A 14,170-nucleotide genomic window follows, 5' to 3' on the forward strand; every position below is an offset into this window, starting at 1 on the left:
GTGGCTGTATGCAGAAACCTTTTTGAAATTTTGCCTGACTGAGCCACATTACTTAAAGAACCAAAATGGACCAATCAGTTTTTTACATGTAGACAAAACTCAAGAGATATTTGGGGTAAAATGAGTAGTCAATCAGATGTGAAGGAAGATGGTGATGCATTAAAAAATCAACTTGCCTTCAGAGGCTATTTAATCATCCTACTTAACAATAGAGAAGTGGGCTGAAAATTGTTAATCATATGACATAATCTCCATTATTTAAAAACGTAAAAAAAAAAAGCACAAAAAAACAACAACAACAAAAGGTGAACTATTCGGATTAGAAAATATATAGAGAAATAAAATTTGACTTGAGATGCTTCCTAATGTAGATTATTATTTATGCTAATAAAGCTAATAATGATCATTCATCTGGGCTGTACCAGGCAACATCTAGAGCAGGGATTCTTAACCTTTATTGTGTCATGGACCCCATGGGCAGTCTGGTGAAGTCTGTAGACTCCCTTTCAGAATGTTTTTAAATACATAAAATAAAATACATAGAATTACAAATAGTTATTAAACATTTTTAAAAATCACAAACCCTAGGTTAAGAACCTCTGATTTAGAACAATGGTTTAGTTATTGTATTTTAATTTCCAGTGTAAAAGATGAACATTATATTGTTTTTTTTCTCTCCTTTAATTCAACAGTTTTACTTCTTCCACCTGTAAACTTCACCATTATAGTAACTGGTTTATCTAAAGTTCATTTACAATGGAAACCAAATCCTAACCAGAATCCAAAGATACGTGGCATAAAATATAAAGTGAAAATCAATACTCCAAATGAGGATGATGTGAGTATTAAAGACATGTATTTCTTGCACACAGTCCATTTGATTAGATTTTCTACATGACATATAATTTCAATGAAAACCATTGAGGAAGGCAGATGAGAAGACGAATCAGCCTGACTTAGTCTTTCTACCAAAGTGATCTAGTTTGTGGCCCGATACCATAAAATACACTTTGGGGGAAGCAACTGAAACACTGTATTTTGCATTCTGAGTAGCACTAATAAAGGCAAAGGAAATTTAGATGTATTCTAAATTCTTACTATTGAGAAAGAATATGTGCTAGAATTGCAGCTTGGTTTTTTGGAATTTTTTTCTTTTAATCTAAACTAGAAAACAGAAGAGCCATCACACAGACAATGTGGACATCCACAGAAGTTCAAATGTTGATTTTTAGGCACTTGCAGATTTCACCTGTTTTGTTGCATTGGTAGTTGTTTTCAAAAACAGGAGACAGTTTATGTAATTGAAATAGTTTCCTTATTATGGCTGTTTCCCTACCATGTTTCATGGTTTCTGCGATTTATTTCCAGTATGAAACTCCAAGGACCCAAAGCAGAAGTGTAAATGTACTTCATCAGGGATTTTCGGCAAGCGTGCAGACAATTCTCCATTGTGATTCCAGTTTTTTCCAAAGCAGTTGGGTTTCAGCTGAGCTTCAAGCCCCTCCAGGTAAGATGTGATCTGGGATAAGCTTTGATTGTTTATTGTGTGCTGCATGGCTTGAGAACTAGGAACAGCAATCTTGCCAAGTTAATGGATGATAAGAATTTATCACAGTTGAATTGTGATTTTAATCATAATTAAAATTAAATATTAGTTTCAGTAGTTTTGCTTAGAAAACAATAGGACCTTAGAGATATCACAGGGCAGGGAGGAAAGTATACAAAATCCTAAATAGAAATAATAAAACAAGGTCATCCAGCTAACCACATAATGTTATAGGGGAAAGAGTGCTGTTTTAAGAGTTGGAAGAGTTGTTACAGTTAAAATGTAGACATCCTATAGGGATAATACATTAAGTTGCTGTCAATCATTCACACCTTATTAGGAATTAGTTTCTTAGATTGTTTTTCAACTTAACAGGAAGCTAAGTAGGAAAGGGACAAAGGGAAGAGAAGTTTTAACTGGCAGGGAGTAGGTAGAGAGAAAGCATCAGGCATCATGGAGGAAAGACTGTTCTGGGTAAAGATCCACAAGTGGTCAGAAGCAAGATGTACTAGATGTTTGTGGAAGGAGTCAAAGAGTAGGAGAAAGAGCTACTAAAAGAAGGGAAGTCCCCAACTAACCTTTTCCTACTTCATAATTTTTGAGGTCTGACACTGGTTATCAACTCAATATCAGTAGTTCTGAACCTCTGCACATGGTCTGTGGACTCACACATGTTTTTTAGCCAACAAACAAGTTGAAACAAAGGTTGGAAAAATTTCAACCAATAGATACAACCAACACTTGGTGGAATGAAACTCAACTGGAATTTGGGTCCAAATCTTTGAAACTGTCCTTGAAAACAGGGTAGTTTTTTAAAGAAACTATCCTATTTGATATTTATTTATAATAGTAAAAATGATAGAGCTAGCATTTATATACTTTAAGGTTTTCCAAGTACTGTACAAATATTATTTAATTTTATCCTCACAACAACTCTGAGAAGGAGGTGTTATTATTATCCCCATTATCACCATTACAGATGAGGTATAATTGATATCATTGCTTGCCTTCCCAGTGGGTGTGGGTGTGAATTGGAGGGAGAGAGAGAATTTTTTAAATTTATTTTTAGTTTTCAACATCCATTTCCACAAGATTTTGAGTTACAAATTTTCTCCCCACCTCTCCCTTCCCCCCACCCCAAAACAACATGCATTCTGATTACCCCTTCCCTCAATCTGTCCTTCCTTCTATCATACCCCTCCCTTCCCTTATCCCCTTCTTCTTTCTTTTCTTGTATGGCAAGATAGATTTCTCTACCCCATTATCTGTATTTCTTATTTCCCAGGTGCATGCAAAAACAACTCTCAACATTCATTCCTAAAACTTTGAGTTCCAACTTCTCTCCCTTCCCCCCTCCCCACCCATCCCCACTGAGAAGGCAAGCAACTCAATATAGGCTATATATGTGTAGTTATGCAAAAGACTTCCATAATAGTCATATTGTGAAAGACTATATTTCCCTCCATCCTATCCTGCCCCTCCTTTATTCTATTCTCTCTTTTGACCTTGTCCCTCCCCAAAAGTGTTTACTTCTAATTACTTCCTCCTCCCATTTGCCCTCCCTTCTATCATCTTCCCCACACCCCATTTTTCCCCTTCTCCCCTACTTTCCTATAGTGTAAGATAGATTTTCATACCAAATTGCGTGTGCATGTTATTCCCTCCTTAAGTCAAATGTGATGAGAGCAAACTTTACTTTTTCCTTCTCACCTCCCCACTTTTCCCCTCTATTGAAAAAAGCTTTTTCTTGCCTCTTTTATGAGAGAAAATTTACCCCATTCCATTTCTCCCTTTCTCTTGCCAATATATTCCTATCTCACCCCTTAATTTTATTTTTTTAGATATCATTCCTTCCTATTCAACTCACCCTGTGCCTTCTGTCTATATGTATATATATATATATATATATATATATATATATATATATGTATATAAAATTCATCTAACTACCCAAATACTGAGAAAAGTTTCAAGAGTTACAAATATTATATTTCCACATAGAAATGTAAGCAGTTCAACTTTAGTAAGTCCCTTATGATTTCTATTTCCTCTTTATCTTTTCATGCTTCTCTTGATTCTTGTGTTTGAAAGTCAGATTTACTATTCAGTTTTGGTCTTTTCATCAAGAATGCTCGAAAGAACTCTATTTCATTGAAAGACCATTTTTTCCCCTTAAGTATTATACTCAGTTTTGCTGGGTAGGTGATTCTTGGTTTTAGTCCTAGTTTCTTTGACTTCTGGAATATCATATCCCACGCCCTTCAATCCCTTAATGTAGAAGATGCTAGATCTTGTGTTATCCTGATTGTATTTCCACAATACTTAAATTGTTTCTTTCTGGCTGCTTGCAATATTTTCTCCTTGACTTGAGAACTCTGGAATTTGGTCACAATATTCCTAGGAGTTTTTCTTTTTGGGTCTCTTTCAGGAGGTGATTGATGGATTCTTTCAATATTTATTTTACCCTCTTGTTCTAGAATATCAGGACAGTTTTCCTTGATAATTTCATGAAAGATGATGTCTAGGCTCCTTTTTTGATCATGGCTTTCAGGTAGTCCCATAATTTTTAAATTGTCTCTCCTGGGTCTATTTTCTAAGTCAGCTGTTTTTCCAATGAGATATTTCACATTATCTTCTATTTTTTCATTCCTTTGGTCTGTCTGTCTATCTCTCTCTCCTCTCTCTCTGTCTCTGTCTGCTTAGGGAAAATATTATTGCACTTGGAAGGGAGGAAAACAAATGGCTGATAAATGGTCCTTTGCAATCGCAGTTGCAATTGTAATCCCAGTTACTTAGCTGAAGGCATAGTGACCTGCTCAATTTGCTGATGACACAAAGCTGGGAGGGATAGCTGATGCACTGTGTGACTAAGTTAGGATCCAGAAAGATCCTGACAAACTAAACATGGAACTGAATCTAATAGTATGAAATTTTAGTCTTGCACTTGAATTCCAAAGAAATGACTTTGTAAGTACATTGTAGGAGAGATCCTGGGCAACTCACTTAATTTCTGTCTCATTTTTCCTTATCTCAAAAATGGAAATAATAATACCATTTAAATCACAGGGTTGTTATGAAAATAAAATGAGATAATATTTGCAAAGCACTTTGCAAACCTTAAAGTGTGATATAAATACTATCGTCATCATTGTAAGGTGGTTTGTAAAAAAAGTGATTTGGGTTTTTTTTTTTTATGAACTGCAAGTTTAATATGAGTCAATAATGTGATGTAGCAACCCAGAAAGCTAATATGATTTTCAACTTTATTAAGAAAGGTATAGCTTATAGGTGTAATAGCCTGTTACAATAATATAGGAGGCAGTGAAATGGGTCTTTACGTCCACATAGTTTCTTTCTCTTTGGCTTTAGGGAATTTAGTTTAGATGAAAAATTGTGAGTTCAGTCACCATTGCTTCAAGCCCCAAGCTGGGAAAGTTCCTGTTATTTAGGGAGAGGTAAGGCTCCCTGCATAGCCTTCCATTTGTATCTAGTTCTAGTTAACCCCTGGCCTCTTTGTGGTTAAGGCACAATTCAGTTTACTGGGAACATTCAAATAGTGAAACACCCGATTATATTATGGTTGTGGACAAATAGGCATTGGGAGGGGAAGCTGAGGAAAGAGGTGATCTTTTCTTGGGACCCCCATCAGTCTGGATCCCCCAACTTGGAGATAGCTATAGAGCCAATGATTCTCCTTGCTATCTCCAGTCTTTGAACTTTGATATCACTTGTCTTTGTACACCTGAGTGTTTGATTTAATCAAAAAGTGTTCGCAACAATCAAGGCACCAGACCCAGTTGGTATGGTTTTGACCCTACCCTTACACAGACATAAGAAGTTTTACTATACTTTCCCCTGGTCAAACTATTTGTGAACTATTTTGTTAATTTCAGTTCAGCGGGGGTGCTGCTATCACAGGTTCTTAGTTCTGCCTTCATAAAAGGAAAGGCAACATTGGAGGGGTTAACAACCACTTTAATCAAGCACATGTATCATTCAGTTAGTTCAGGGGAAAAAGTCAGCACCCTGAACTTCAGAGAAAATACAAATAGAGAAGCAAAGACCAACAGACATGGCATCCAACTCTATGAGCATAAGCTCTACATGCCTTACAATTCAACAGCCAGGTCCGGCTGTCTAACCATAATTATCAGAGAGGGAAGCCCTGACAGTCTGGCTTCCCAGAGCTCTCCTCTGGCACTTCCTTCCAATCAGTAAGTCCCAAAGTAAAACCTCACTCTCAGAGTATTTATACACTTTTCAGATCCAGAGGGCATAACCCTCTGACCCAGTGCATCAATAGTGTGTGGGATGGCTCAGGTCCCTACATAAATCAATTACTCAGAGGCCTCTCAAAGTGATGACAGAAAAGAGATTTATTCGATTCTCGAGAAGTGGGGCTTACCTGTAGGAGGAGGAAAGCCGAACACAAAGAAAAGGACAGTGATTTATATAGACCCTAACGCAAGTCCCTCCTCCCCCCACTGACCATTATCCTTATTAGCTGAGAATATGGTTTTACATTCTAGACAAGAAATCTAACCAATCCCTTTTGAAATGAAGACATCGAGGAATTATGTAAGTTTTGTCCAATCATTGAGATCCTAATACACTACACAGTTTTATGTCCTTATATGGAACTATTGTATTCTAAAAATATTGTAACCTTGAGCCTTTAGGCCTTACCTCACCCCTGGGAGAAAAATTACAATCTGAGGAGTCTTCACTAAGTCTATCCCACTCAATAGGAAAAAAAAGGTAATTGGGATCCTCCTACAAAACAACTCCCCTAATCAGCTTCCCTAGGTGGGCAGCCCATCAATGAATGGGAAAGATCCTCCTTAATCACATTATTCAGAGGGGTTATCAAAAAGAGCAAAAGATCCTACTTTGCTTGCCCTTGCAGCAGCCCAATTTAACTTGGAGGGTATCTAGATGAAGGCTACCAAGATGGTTAAAAGCCTAGTTCAGTACAAAGGTCAATTAAAGAAATTGAGATTGTTTATCTCGGAGAAGAGAGGATGGAGGGAGGATGTGATAGCTGCTTTCAGATATTTAGAAGACTCCCTTGTGAAAGAGAGATTAGATTTATTCTGTTTCTTGCCAGAAGTAAAGGGAGGAGCACTATGTGCAAGATAGAGAGAAGAATAGGCTAGGGGGCAAATTTAGGCCAAATGTAAACAAAATCTTCCTAACAATTAAAATTGGAATAGGTTGCCTCTGAAGGTAGTGACTTCCCTGTCATTGAAGCCTGTGAAGCAGTGGAACTTCTTTCTAAGGTATAGGTTGGACTAGATGGTCCCTAAAACATCTTCTATATATAAAATTCTCTGATATTTGGACAGGTAGAGATGGAGATGGGGAAGGGGATCAAAGTTATTACAGGGGTTCTGTCAGTCATATGTGCACTCAACGTGCCTTCAGGAGAATGAATAAATGATGTCTCCCACATATTACGATTTTTCAAATGTATATAGAAGCTCTTGTGATTGTTAGTGTATGTATGTATTTAAAAGCATTATTAAATCCATAATAACTTTTTATGATTTTCTCAATGAATGGGTACTACTTGTACAACTATTACCATGTGAGGGTCTGCAGCATTTTTTTTTCTCAGTTGTTATAGCCCTTATTTTAAAAAATTGATTTGATTTTATTTTCAGTTCTGAATTTTCTCTGTCTTACCTCTTCCTCCCCTACACACTGAGAAAGCAAGAGACATAAAGCCCTTTATAAATTCCCATACTAGCCATGTCTAAAAATATCTGCAACATTTTTTGACTTTAAAAAGGATCCTCCTTTTATGAAAAGATTAGGAATCACTATTCTAGGTGATAAGAGCTAAGCAGGTATTAACCTAATGGTAGCAATTTACACATTTTCTGTGTTTCTAACTCAGAAGATTTAAATAAATGGAGATGTTCCAGACATAAAACATTATCAAATATTATATGTATACATATTTCATAAAGTTATGTATCTATCTATCTATCCATCCATCCATCCATCCTTCCATCCATCCAGCTAGCCTTTTCTCTGGGGTAATCTAGATTGACTTTTCTAAATGGCCAGGAAGTGAGCTAGATTTAAAGTCCCTCCCTAGGCACCTGTTGATCCCCAGAAAGGACCTCATTTCTCTATAGCTCTTTTACTTCAACAAGAACCCTGTGAGGTATGTTGTACATCTGTTATTCTCTCCATTTTGTACCTGGGGCTTAGAGTAGTTAAATGACTTTACAAGTGTCTGGGTTGGGATCCAAACACCAGACTCTCTTGACTCCAAGTTTAAGGCTTTTTCTATTGTTCTATGCCACACTATTGTAGCAGCAAGAACCCTGTCACTTCCAAGATAGCCTGCTAGCACAGGTTGTTAGATGTGCTTTTCTGAAAGGAAAGCAACTTTTGAGGGGTCAACAATCTTCTTTAATCACATATACCAACAGAGAAAATACAAGCAGGGAAATAAAGACCAACAGACAGGGCTTCTAACTGTCTGACCATAAGTAATACATACATCACTGATCAACAGACAGATCTAAATGTTTCACCATTACATACATACATAGTTACCAGAGAGAGGAGCACCAACATCTGGGTTTTCAAAGGGGGTGGAGGGGTGCTCCTTAACAGCTACCCAGAGTTTCACCCTAATGGAATGTACCTTAATGAGCTCTCCCTGAGGCCTATTAATGGGGGGCAGGAATCTTTACCTCTAATTAACATTACAACAACTTCTCTTAGAAGTCAACTAGTCACTACCTTACCACGGTTTTTCTCCTACTAGTGGTTCTCAAAGGTTAAAACAAGAACCCCTGGGAGCACCCAAATTCTTTCAAGGGACCTATGAGGTCAAAACTATTTACTGTTTATAATGCTAAGATGTTTTAATTTCTAATGCAGTAAATGTCATTATATAAGCCCCCTAAACAAAAGCCTTTTGGCTCAAAGTCTTCAGACCAAAAGTTTGAGAACTGCTGTCTTGTCCCATCTCTGAGTTCTCCTTCTCTCTCCTTTGACTCCCTTCTCAGTCCCTAACTATAGACTACCATATAGGCTCCTCACTAAGCCCTCATTTCTCCTTTCTCCACATTCTCCCTCACAAAGGCAGTGTAGTTGTGAGAGAGCTAGTCTCAAGGCGATCAAATCCTGACTGTAAAGCATTCTTTTCTCCTCTCCTTTGGTCACTTTTAGGGTCTATTGAAGAAGGGATTTTTTTTTCAGGGACTGGTTGGACTAGATGCCTTCTGAGGTCCCTTTCAATTCTATGAGTTTTGGGGATCACGATATCTTAAAACTTCCCTCATAGGGTTGTTTTGAAACAATTTCAGTCAGTCTTAAAAGGCTCTAAAATGTTATTTCCTATTTTTGTATTTCCTTTGGCTTCCCAACAATATTGTAAGTTTTGGGGGGATGGGGACTATATTCTATCACCATTATATGTCCCATAATGTCAAGACGGTAATCAACGTCTCTGTTTCCCCAACTGATGTTAATAGTTTGGGGATTCCAAACCTGATAAAGGGAACTTAGTTGGCAGAGTTGGAGATGACATTAAGACTGAACCATCTGAGGTTAGGGGTATAAGAACCACTGCTTGGTTTATTAGTTTACAAAGAAAATGCAGAGTATATAAACCCTTTAATTAGTGCTACTTTCAGTTGAACACTTAGAAAAGGAAAACACGGTGAAAAGTTAAAAGTAAAAAAAAAATGTACTTTCAATTTCTGGGACATGGGAACACACCTGGAAACAATTGGCCTAGTTTTTAGACAGAAAGAGAAATTATGATGAAAAGCATGAAAATACTTGGAAAAAATACAGATATCATCATCATCCTCATCATCATCATCTTGTTTCCTCCATTGTGATGCATCTGTCTTCTTAGTTTTGTTTTACTAATATGTATTTCCAAATTTAGCTATCTTGCCTATGTCATAGGGCTGGAAGTAACCACGAGTAGCAATGTTATACAGTCCCATGGCTCTAGAATTACATCAGTGACTGAAAACAAAATCTTAAGGACCTTCTCATTCTTTGAGAAACATCGTCTTTTTTATTCCTTATTGCTAATTGATCTACTTTTCCACTCATTTCACAAATATTCATGGAACACCCATAATGAGCATAGACTTGTGCTAATCACTCTCAGATAAGGGTGCTAGATGGGCCAGAAGCCATGCTATCCACAGATTGACTCAAGTTTAGAAACCAATCTAGTTTCTTCCCAAGTAGGTTTGAGCACACTTTGAAAGAATGCCATTAATAATGAAAAAAGTCACTTCTGACTTGAACTAAACAGAATAAAGGCAAAACAAACCAGTAAAAGATATCTCTAAGACGTGAAGGTTTTGAGAACTTTCCCTTGATAACTTTGAAATGGTCTTGAACATAGTTCATCCAGTCTTTCTGTAAATGGAAAGATTTCCTCATGTAGACCATAATAGATATGCACAACTGGATTGGCTTTAGGATGGTTGATTTGGTCGTCAAAAGTGAGTCATTGACTATACCTTCTCACCTAATGTCCCTAGAAATACCTTTACATTCACTCAACCAGCTTGTTTCTGTCCCAGCATTGTGAATTGTCTGCCAAACAAACTGTTAGCCTGCCCCATCTGATGAATTTTTCAACTGCCCATATTTTTCTTCTGCTCAGGGACTCTCTGCAGCTGTATTCTTAGGGATTACTTTTGACAGTAACATACCTTCTTCCTCACTTAGGACAGTTTCATTGCTGGCCTGAAGCCTTGCTAGCATTCCTGTCACCAAGACATAAAAAAATCTCAGCAGATCGACTTCCAGAGCATGGAGCTCTCCAGAATGTTACTTTTAAATTGTTTTCATTGAGCTCTTGTCTTTTAAACCTGTTGTTCTGGGAGCCAAATATGTTCCTGAACCTCCCAGAATTATAAAGCTGGTGCAGCTGTGGGCCTGATGGGGGCTTCTCTCCCCTTCTGAGCAATCCCTACCAATTCAGCTCTTTGCTCTTTTGGAGAGGTTTCAGCTCTGCTCCAGGCTCTGTTATTTCCCTATGCAAATCCTTTACTCTAGCCAAATTGGCCTCACTGTCTCCCCCCAAAAGGTCTTGTGTTCTACCATATTTGGTCATATATTTTCCCCTGCCTAGAATGGCTGCCTCATTCTTTTTATCTAAATCCTACTCCTTCAGGCACCCCCCTTCTTCTCTTCCCCCCCCCTTCTTCCTTAGATGAAGAGATTGTATTTTGTCCTAAATTTCTGATAATTCGAAGGACAACAGGGAACAACTTGAGATTCTTGAGCTGAGAGAATGATATCATCCATGCCATGTGTTAGAAAAAATAGTTTGTCAGCTTTGTGAAGGATGAATTGGGAGAGAGGATGAGAACTGAAAGAAATGACCTATTTGGAGACTATCACAGCAGCCTAGGAGAGAGGTGACAAGGGTCTTTTTGCCTTTAAGGCCAGCTGTTTATCCACTTTCTTCAGTGCCTTTCAGTCTTAGCGATATCCCTGATTAACACTGTGTTGGCCTCGCAGGAGCTCCTGGGACATCAGCTGTGAATCTGACTTGTGTCACTAACGTCGTGAGCGATGACGTGTCTCTCCATTGCACCTGGTTTGTTGGCAAGAACGCCCCAGTGGATACTCAGTACTTCCTATTCTACAGGTTTTTCTCTATTTTTTGTTGTTCACTTTTTCAGTCAAGTCTGACTCTTCAAGACGCTGTTACTCTCCATGGTGCAAAGATACTGGAGTGGTATGCCATTTATTTTTCCTGCGATTAAAGCAAATAGATTAAATGACTTACTCAGGATCATGCAGATAGTAAGTATCTGAGACTAGATTTGAATTCAGGTCTTCCTGACTCTAGACTGAGCATTCTATCTACCAAACTACCTACTTGCCTTATCTTTATTTACATATATTCAAATAACTAATTTTCACCAGCTTTATAATATTTATCTGTGTTACAATTTAGGTTTGACATATACACCGAAGAATGCCAAGACTATAGAAAAGATTCATGGAATAGAAATATAGCTTGCTGGTTTCCAGAGACTGCCATAGATAGAAAAGGGCATGGACAGTTGGCAGTACATGTTAATGGCTCAAGCAAACAAATTGCCATCAAACCATTGGATCAGTTGTTTGACCTCCATGCTATTGGTAAGGAAGACTCATGGGATCATAGATCAGAAGGAACTTTAGGGGCCAGGCAGGCTGACTAGCTCCCTCATTTTACAGATGACTTGCCCAGGATTGCCTAGCTAGTGTCTAAAGCAGGATTTAAACTCAGATATTTCTGACTCAAAGACCAGCCCTTTGTATATACTATGCCACTCTATCCCCCAAATCTAAAGTTGAAGTGGAAAACCTTTATAATAACGACTTGCATTTTATAATTACATAATTATGTATAGGCAATATAACTATTGCATTTCAGAATTTTAAAGTTTTTACACACACACACACACACACTCAAATATATGGGTGTGTGTGTGTGTGTGTGTGTGTGTGTATACATGCATATATGTGTATGTATATATACACAATATATTTAATTCTTATGCCTGCCTTGTCAGGTTGGTCAGGCAGATTAATTTTATCTTCCCCATTTTATAGATGAAGAGACCTAGTGAAGTAATAACTTGTTCAAGTTCATACAGTTATAACGTCAGAGTCTCTTGAAATCTAGACCTTTTAACTCTATTTCCAGTGATTTCCTACTGTACCATGGCCTCTCTATAGTAGGGAGATAAACAAGATTAGCACCCTACTATAGGCCTAATGGGTGGCATCAACTTTTAATGAATTTCATCAAAGGGCCTCAATAAATAAAGGGCCACAGTGCTCAAGTCCAGAAGTGTCAAAACTCCACAAGCAGCCAGTGAAACTCTGAACTGTCCACTTAAATCAGATTAAAATGTAATCAGGAAATGTCTAAAAAAAATTAAAATGCAATACAACATATATAATGTTAATTTGTGGTTTTCTAAGTCAATAGGCTGCCCTTTGGGTTTCTATTTGAGTTTGAAACTACCACTCTAGGCAACTCTTTAATGTTTCAGAGAAAGTGTCAACCTATATTGGCCTAGAGTTTCCTCATCTGAGAAATCATAAGTTCAGTGCCTATTGGTACCTTCCTCTCATTATCTATGTAGTCTAAACAGAGGCATTTAACTTCTCCAAAATCAGGAAAATTATCTAGTCAAATAACAGTGAGACAAAAAGCCCTAGACTGGGAGTAGAGAAACGTAAATTCTAGTCTGGATTTTATTACTCTACTGGGTGAACTGGGGCAAATTATTTCACCTTTCTGGGCCTCAGTTTCCTTACCTATCAAAACAGAGGGCCTGTTCTAGAGCTCTGAAGTCCTTCCTTTTAGCTGTGATTGAATGATCTAATCTGTGATCTAGGGAGTCATACCTACCTCCTTTCCCTTCCTCATAAGGCCTCACTGAGAAGGCCAAGTGAGAGAACAGATGAAAAGTACCTTCAGAAGGGAAAAAGCTTTATACAAATGAATAGTTCTGTTGAATCAGAGTATTTTTGAGCTTGAAGGATCTCACATCTAATCTAATCCCATAATCTTATAGGTGTGGTCACTGAGACCCCAAAAGGGGAATTGAACAATTCAGGATCACGTAGTTAGTCACTGGAACCTAGGTCTTCTCATTTCTATTTCTGTGTACTTTCCATTCTTTCTGACTCCGCATCTTGACTGTCTACCCTGACTGAGTCATATGAAGAATGAGGTTTTGAAATGCAACTGAGAGGGCATTGTAAAGTCTCACTGGGGGTGAAATCATAACTTTAAATTCTATTAAGAGTAGGGAACAGGACATCTTTAAGGCTGAGGAATAATTCTCTTAAATGAGAACCCTATGTAGGAGAAACTTTACCTTTTACCCTGGAGATGACCTTGGTCACGGGTAGGTATTTTTGTCTTGAAAACAGTGACTCAATTTATGCTTCATCAGACAGTTAATTATATTTAAAAATTCACTTGATTGCCAGGATCCCTGCTAGCTCCTGCAATTGTAGACATTTCACATTCTATCCTAGAAATGCCTTACAAGTTTGAAATGGCACCTGGGAGCATCTATTCTTATAAAATTGGTTCTTATTTTCGAATCTAGATCAAGTGAATCCTCCAGTGAATGTCACTGCAAAACTGGAAGGAAATCGTCTATATATACAATGGGAGAAACCAGTTTCTAACTTGCCTAGACAATGTTTTGATTATGAAGTGAACATCTACAATATAAGAGAGGATTATTCAAAGGTAATTCTACTTGATGGTGTTGCATATACTTTGGTGGTCTTTATTAATTATCTACTGTTATATCTTTGGTTGAACCATGATGCTTACGAAGGCAAGGTTGGAGGTTCAGTCTCTGTAGACTTCCCCTGGGAAAACAGTTCCACAGTTCCACATTTCTTTCCTCTCTTTCCTCTCTTTCACTGCCAAACTCTTAGAAACAGCAGTTTCTACTTACTATCTCTACTTCCTTACTATACTCTTACTCATCCATCTCTTACAATCTGGCTTTTGGGCCCCTTGGTCTACAAAACTGTTCTCTTTAATTATAGTGACTTCCTACCAAATACAAAAATCTTAATCTTCATACTCCTTGACAT

The 14,170-nt window shown here is 37.7% G+C and overlaps 1 protein-coding gene across 3 annotated transcripts in view; it reads left to right on the forward strand.

The window, feature by feature from the left end:
• IL5RA (interleukin 5 receptor subunit alpha) overlaps positions 1 to 14,170 on the forward strand; it is a 74,405-nt gene that overhangs the window by 23,193 nt on the left and 37,042 nt on the right. For all 3 annotated transcript variants that reach the window (XM_072598636.1, XM_072598638.1, XM_072598637.1), the window contains 5 exons: positions 693 to 838; positions 1,369 to 1,507; positions 11,066 to 11,195; positions 11,508 to 11,695; positions 13,669 to 13,814. In XM_072598636.1, coding sequence (XP_072454737.1) covers positions 693 to 838; positions 1,369 to 1,507; positions 11,066 to 11,195; positions 11,508 to 11,695; positions 13,669 to 13,814 — 749 coding nt within the window. The remainder of the gene's footprint in view (positions 1 to 692; positions 839 to 1,368; positions 1,508 to 11,065; positions 11,196 to 11,507; positions 11,696 to 13,668; positions 13,815 to 14,170) is intronic.

The sequence above is a fragment of the Notamacropus eugenii genome, chromosome 3 (genome assembly GCF_028372415.1).
Source record: "Notamacropus eugenii isolate mMacEug1 chromosome 3, mMacEug1.pri_v2, whole genome shotgun sequence".
Taxonomy (NCBI): Eukaryota; Metazoa; Chordata; class Mammalia; order Diprotodontia; family Macropodidae; genus Notamacropus; species Notamacropus eugenii.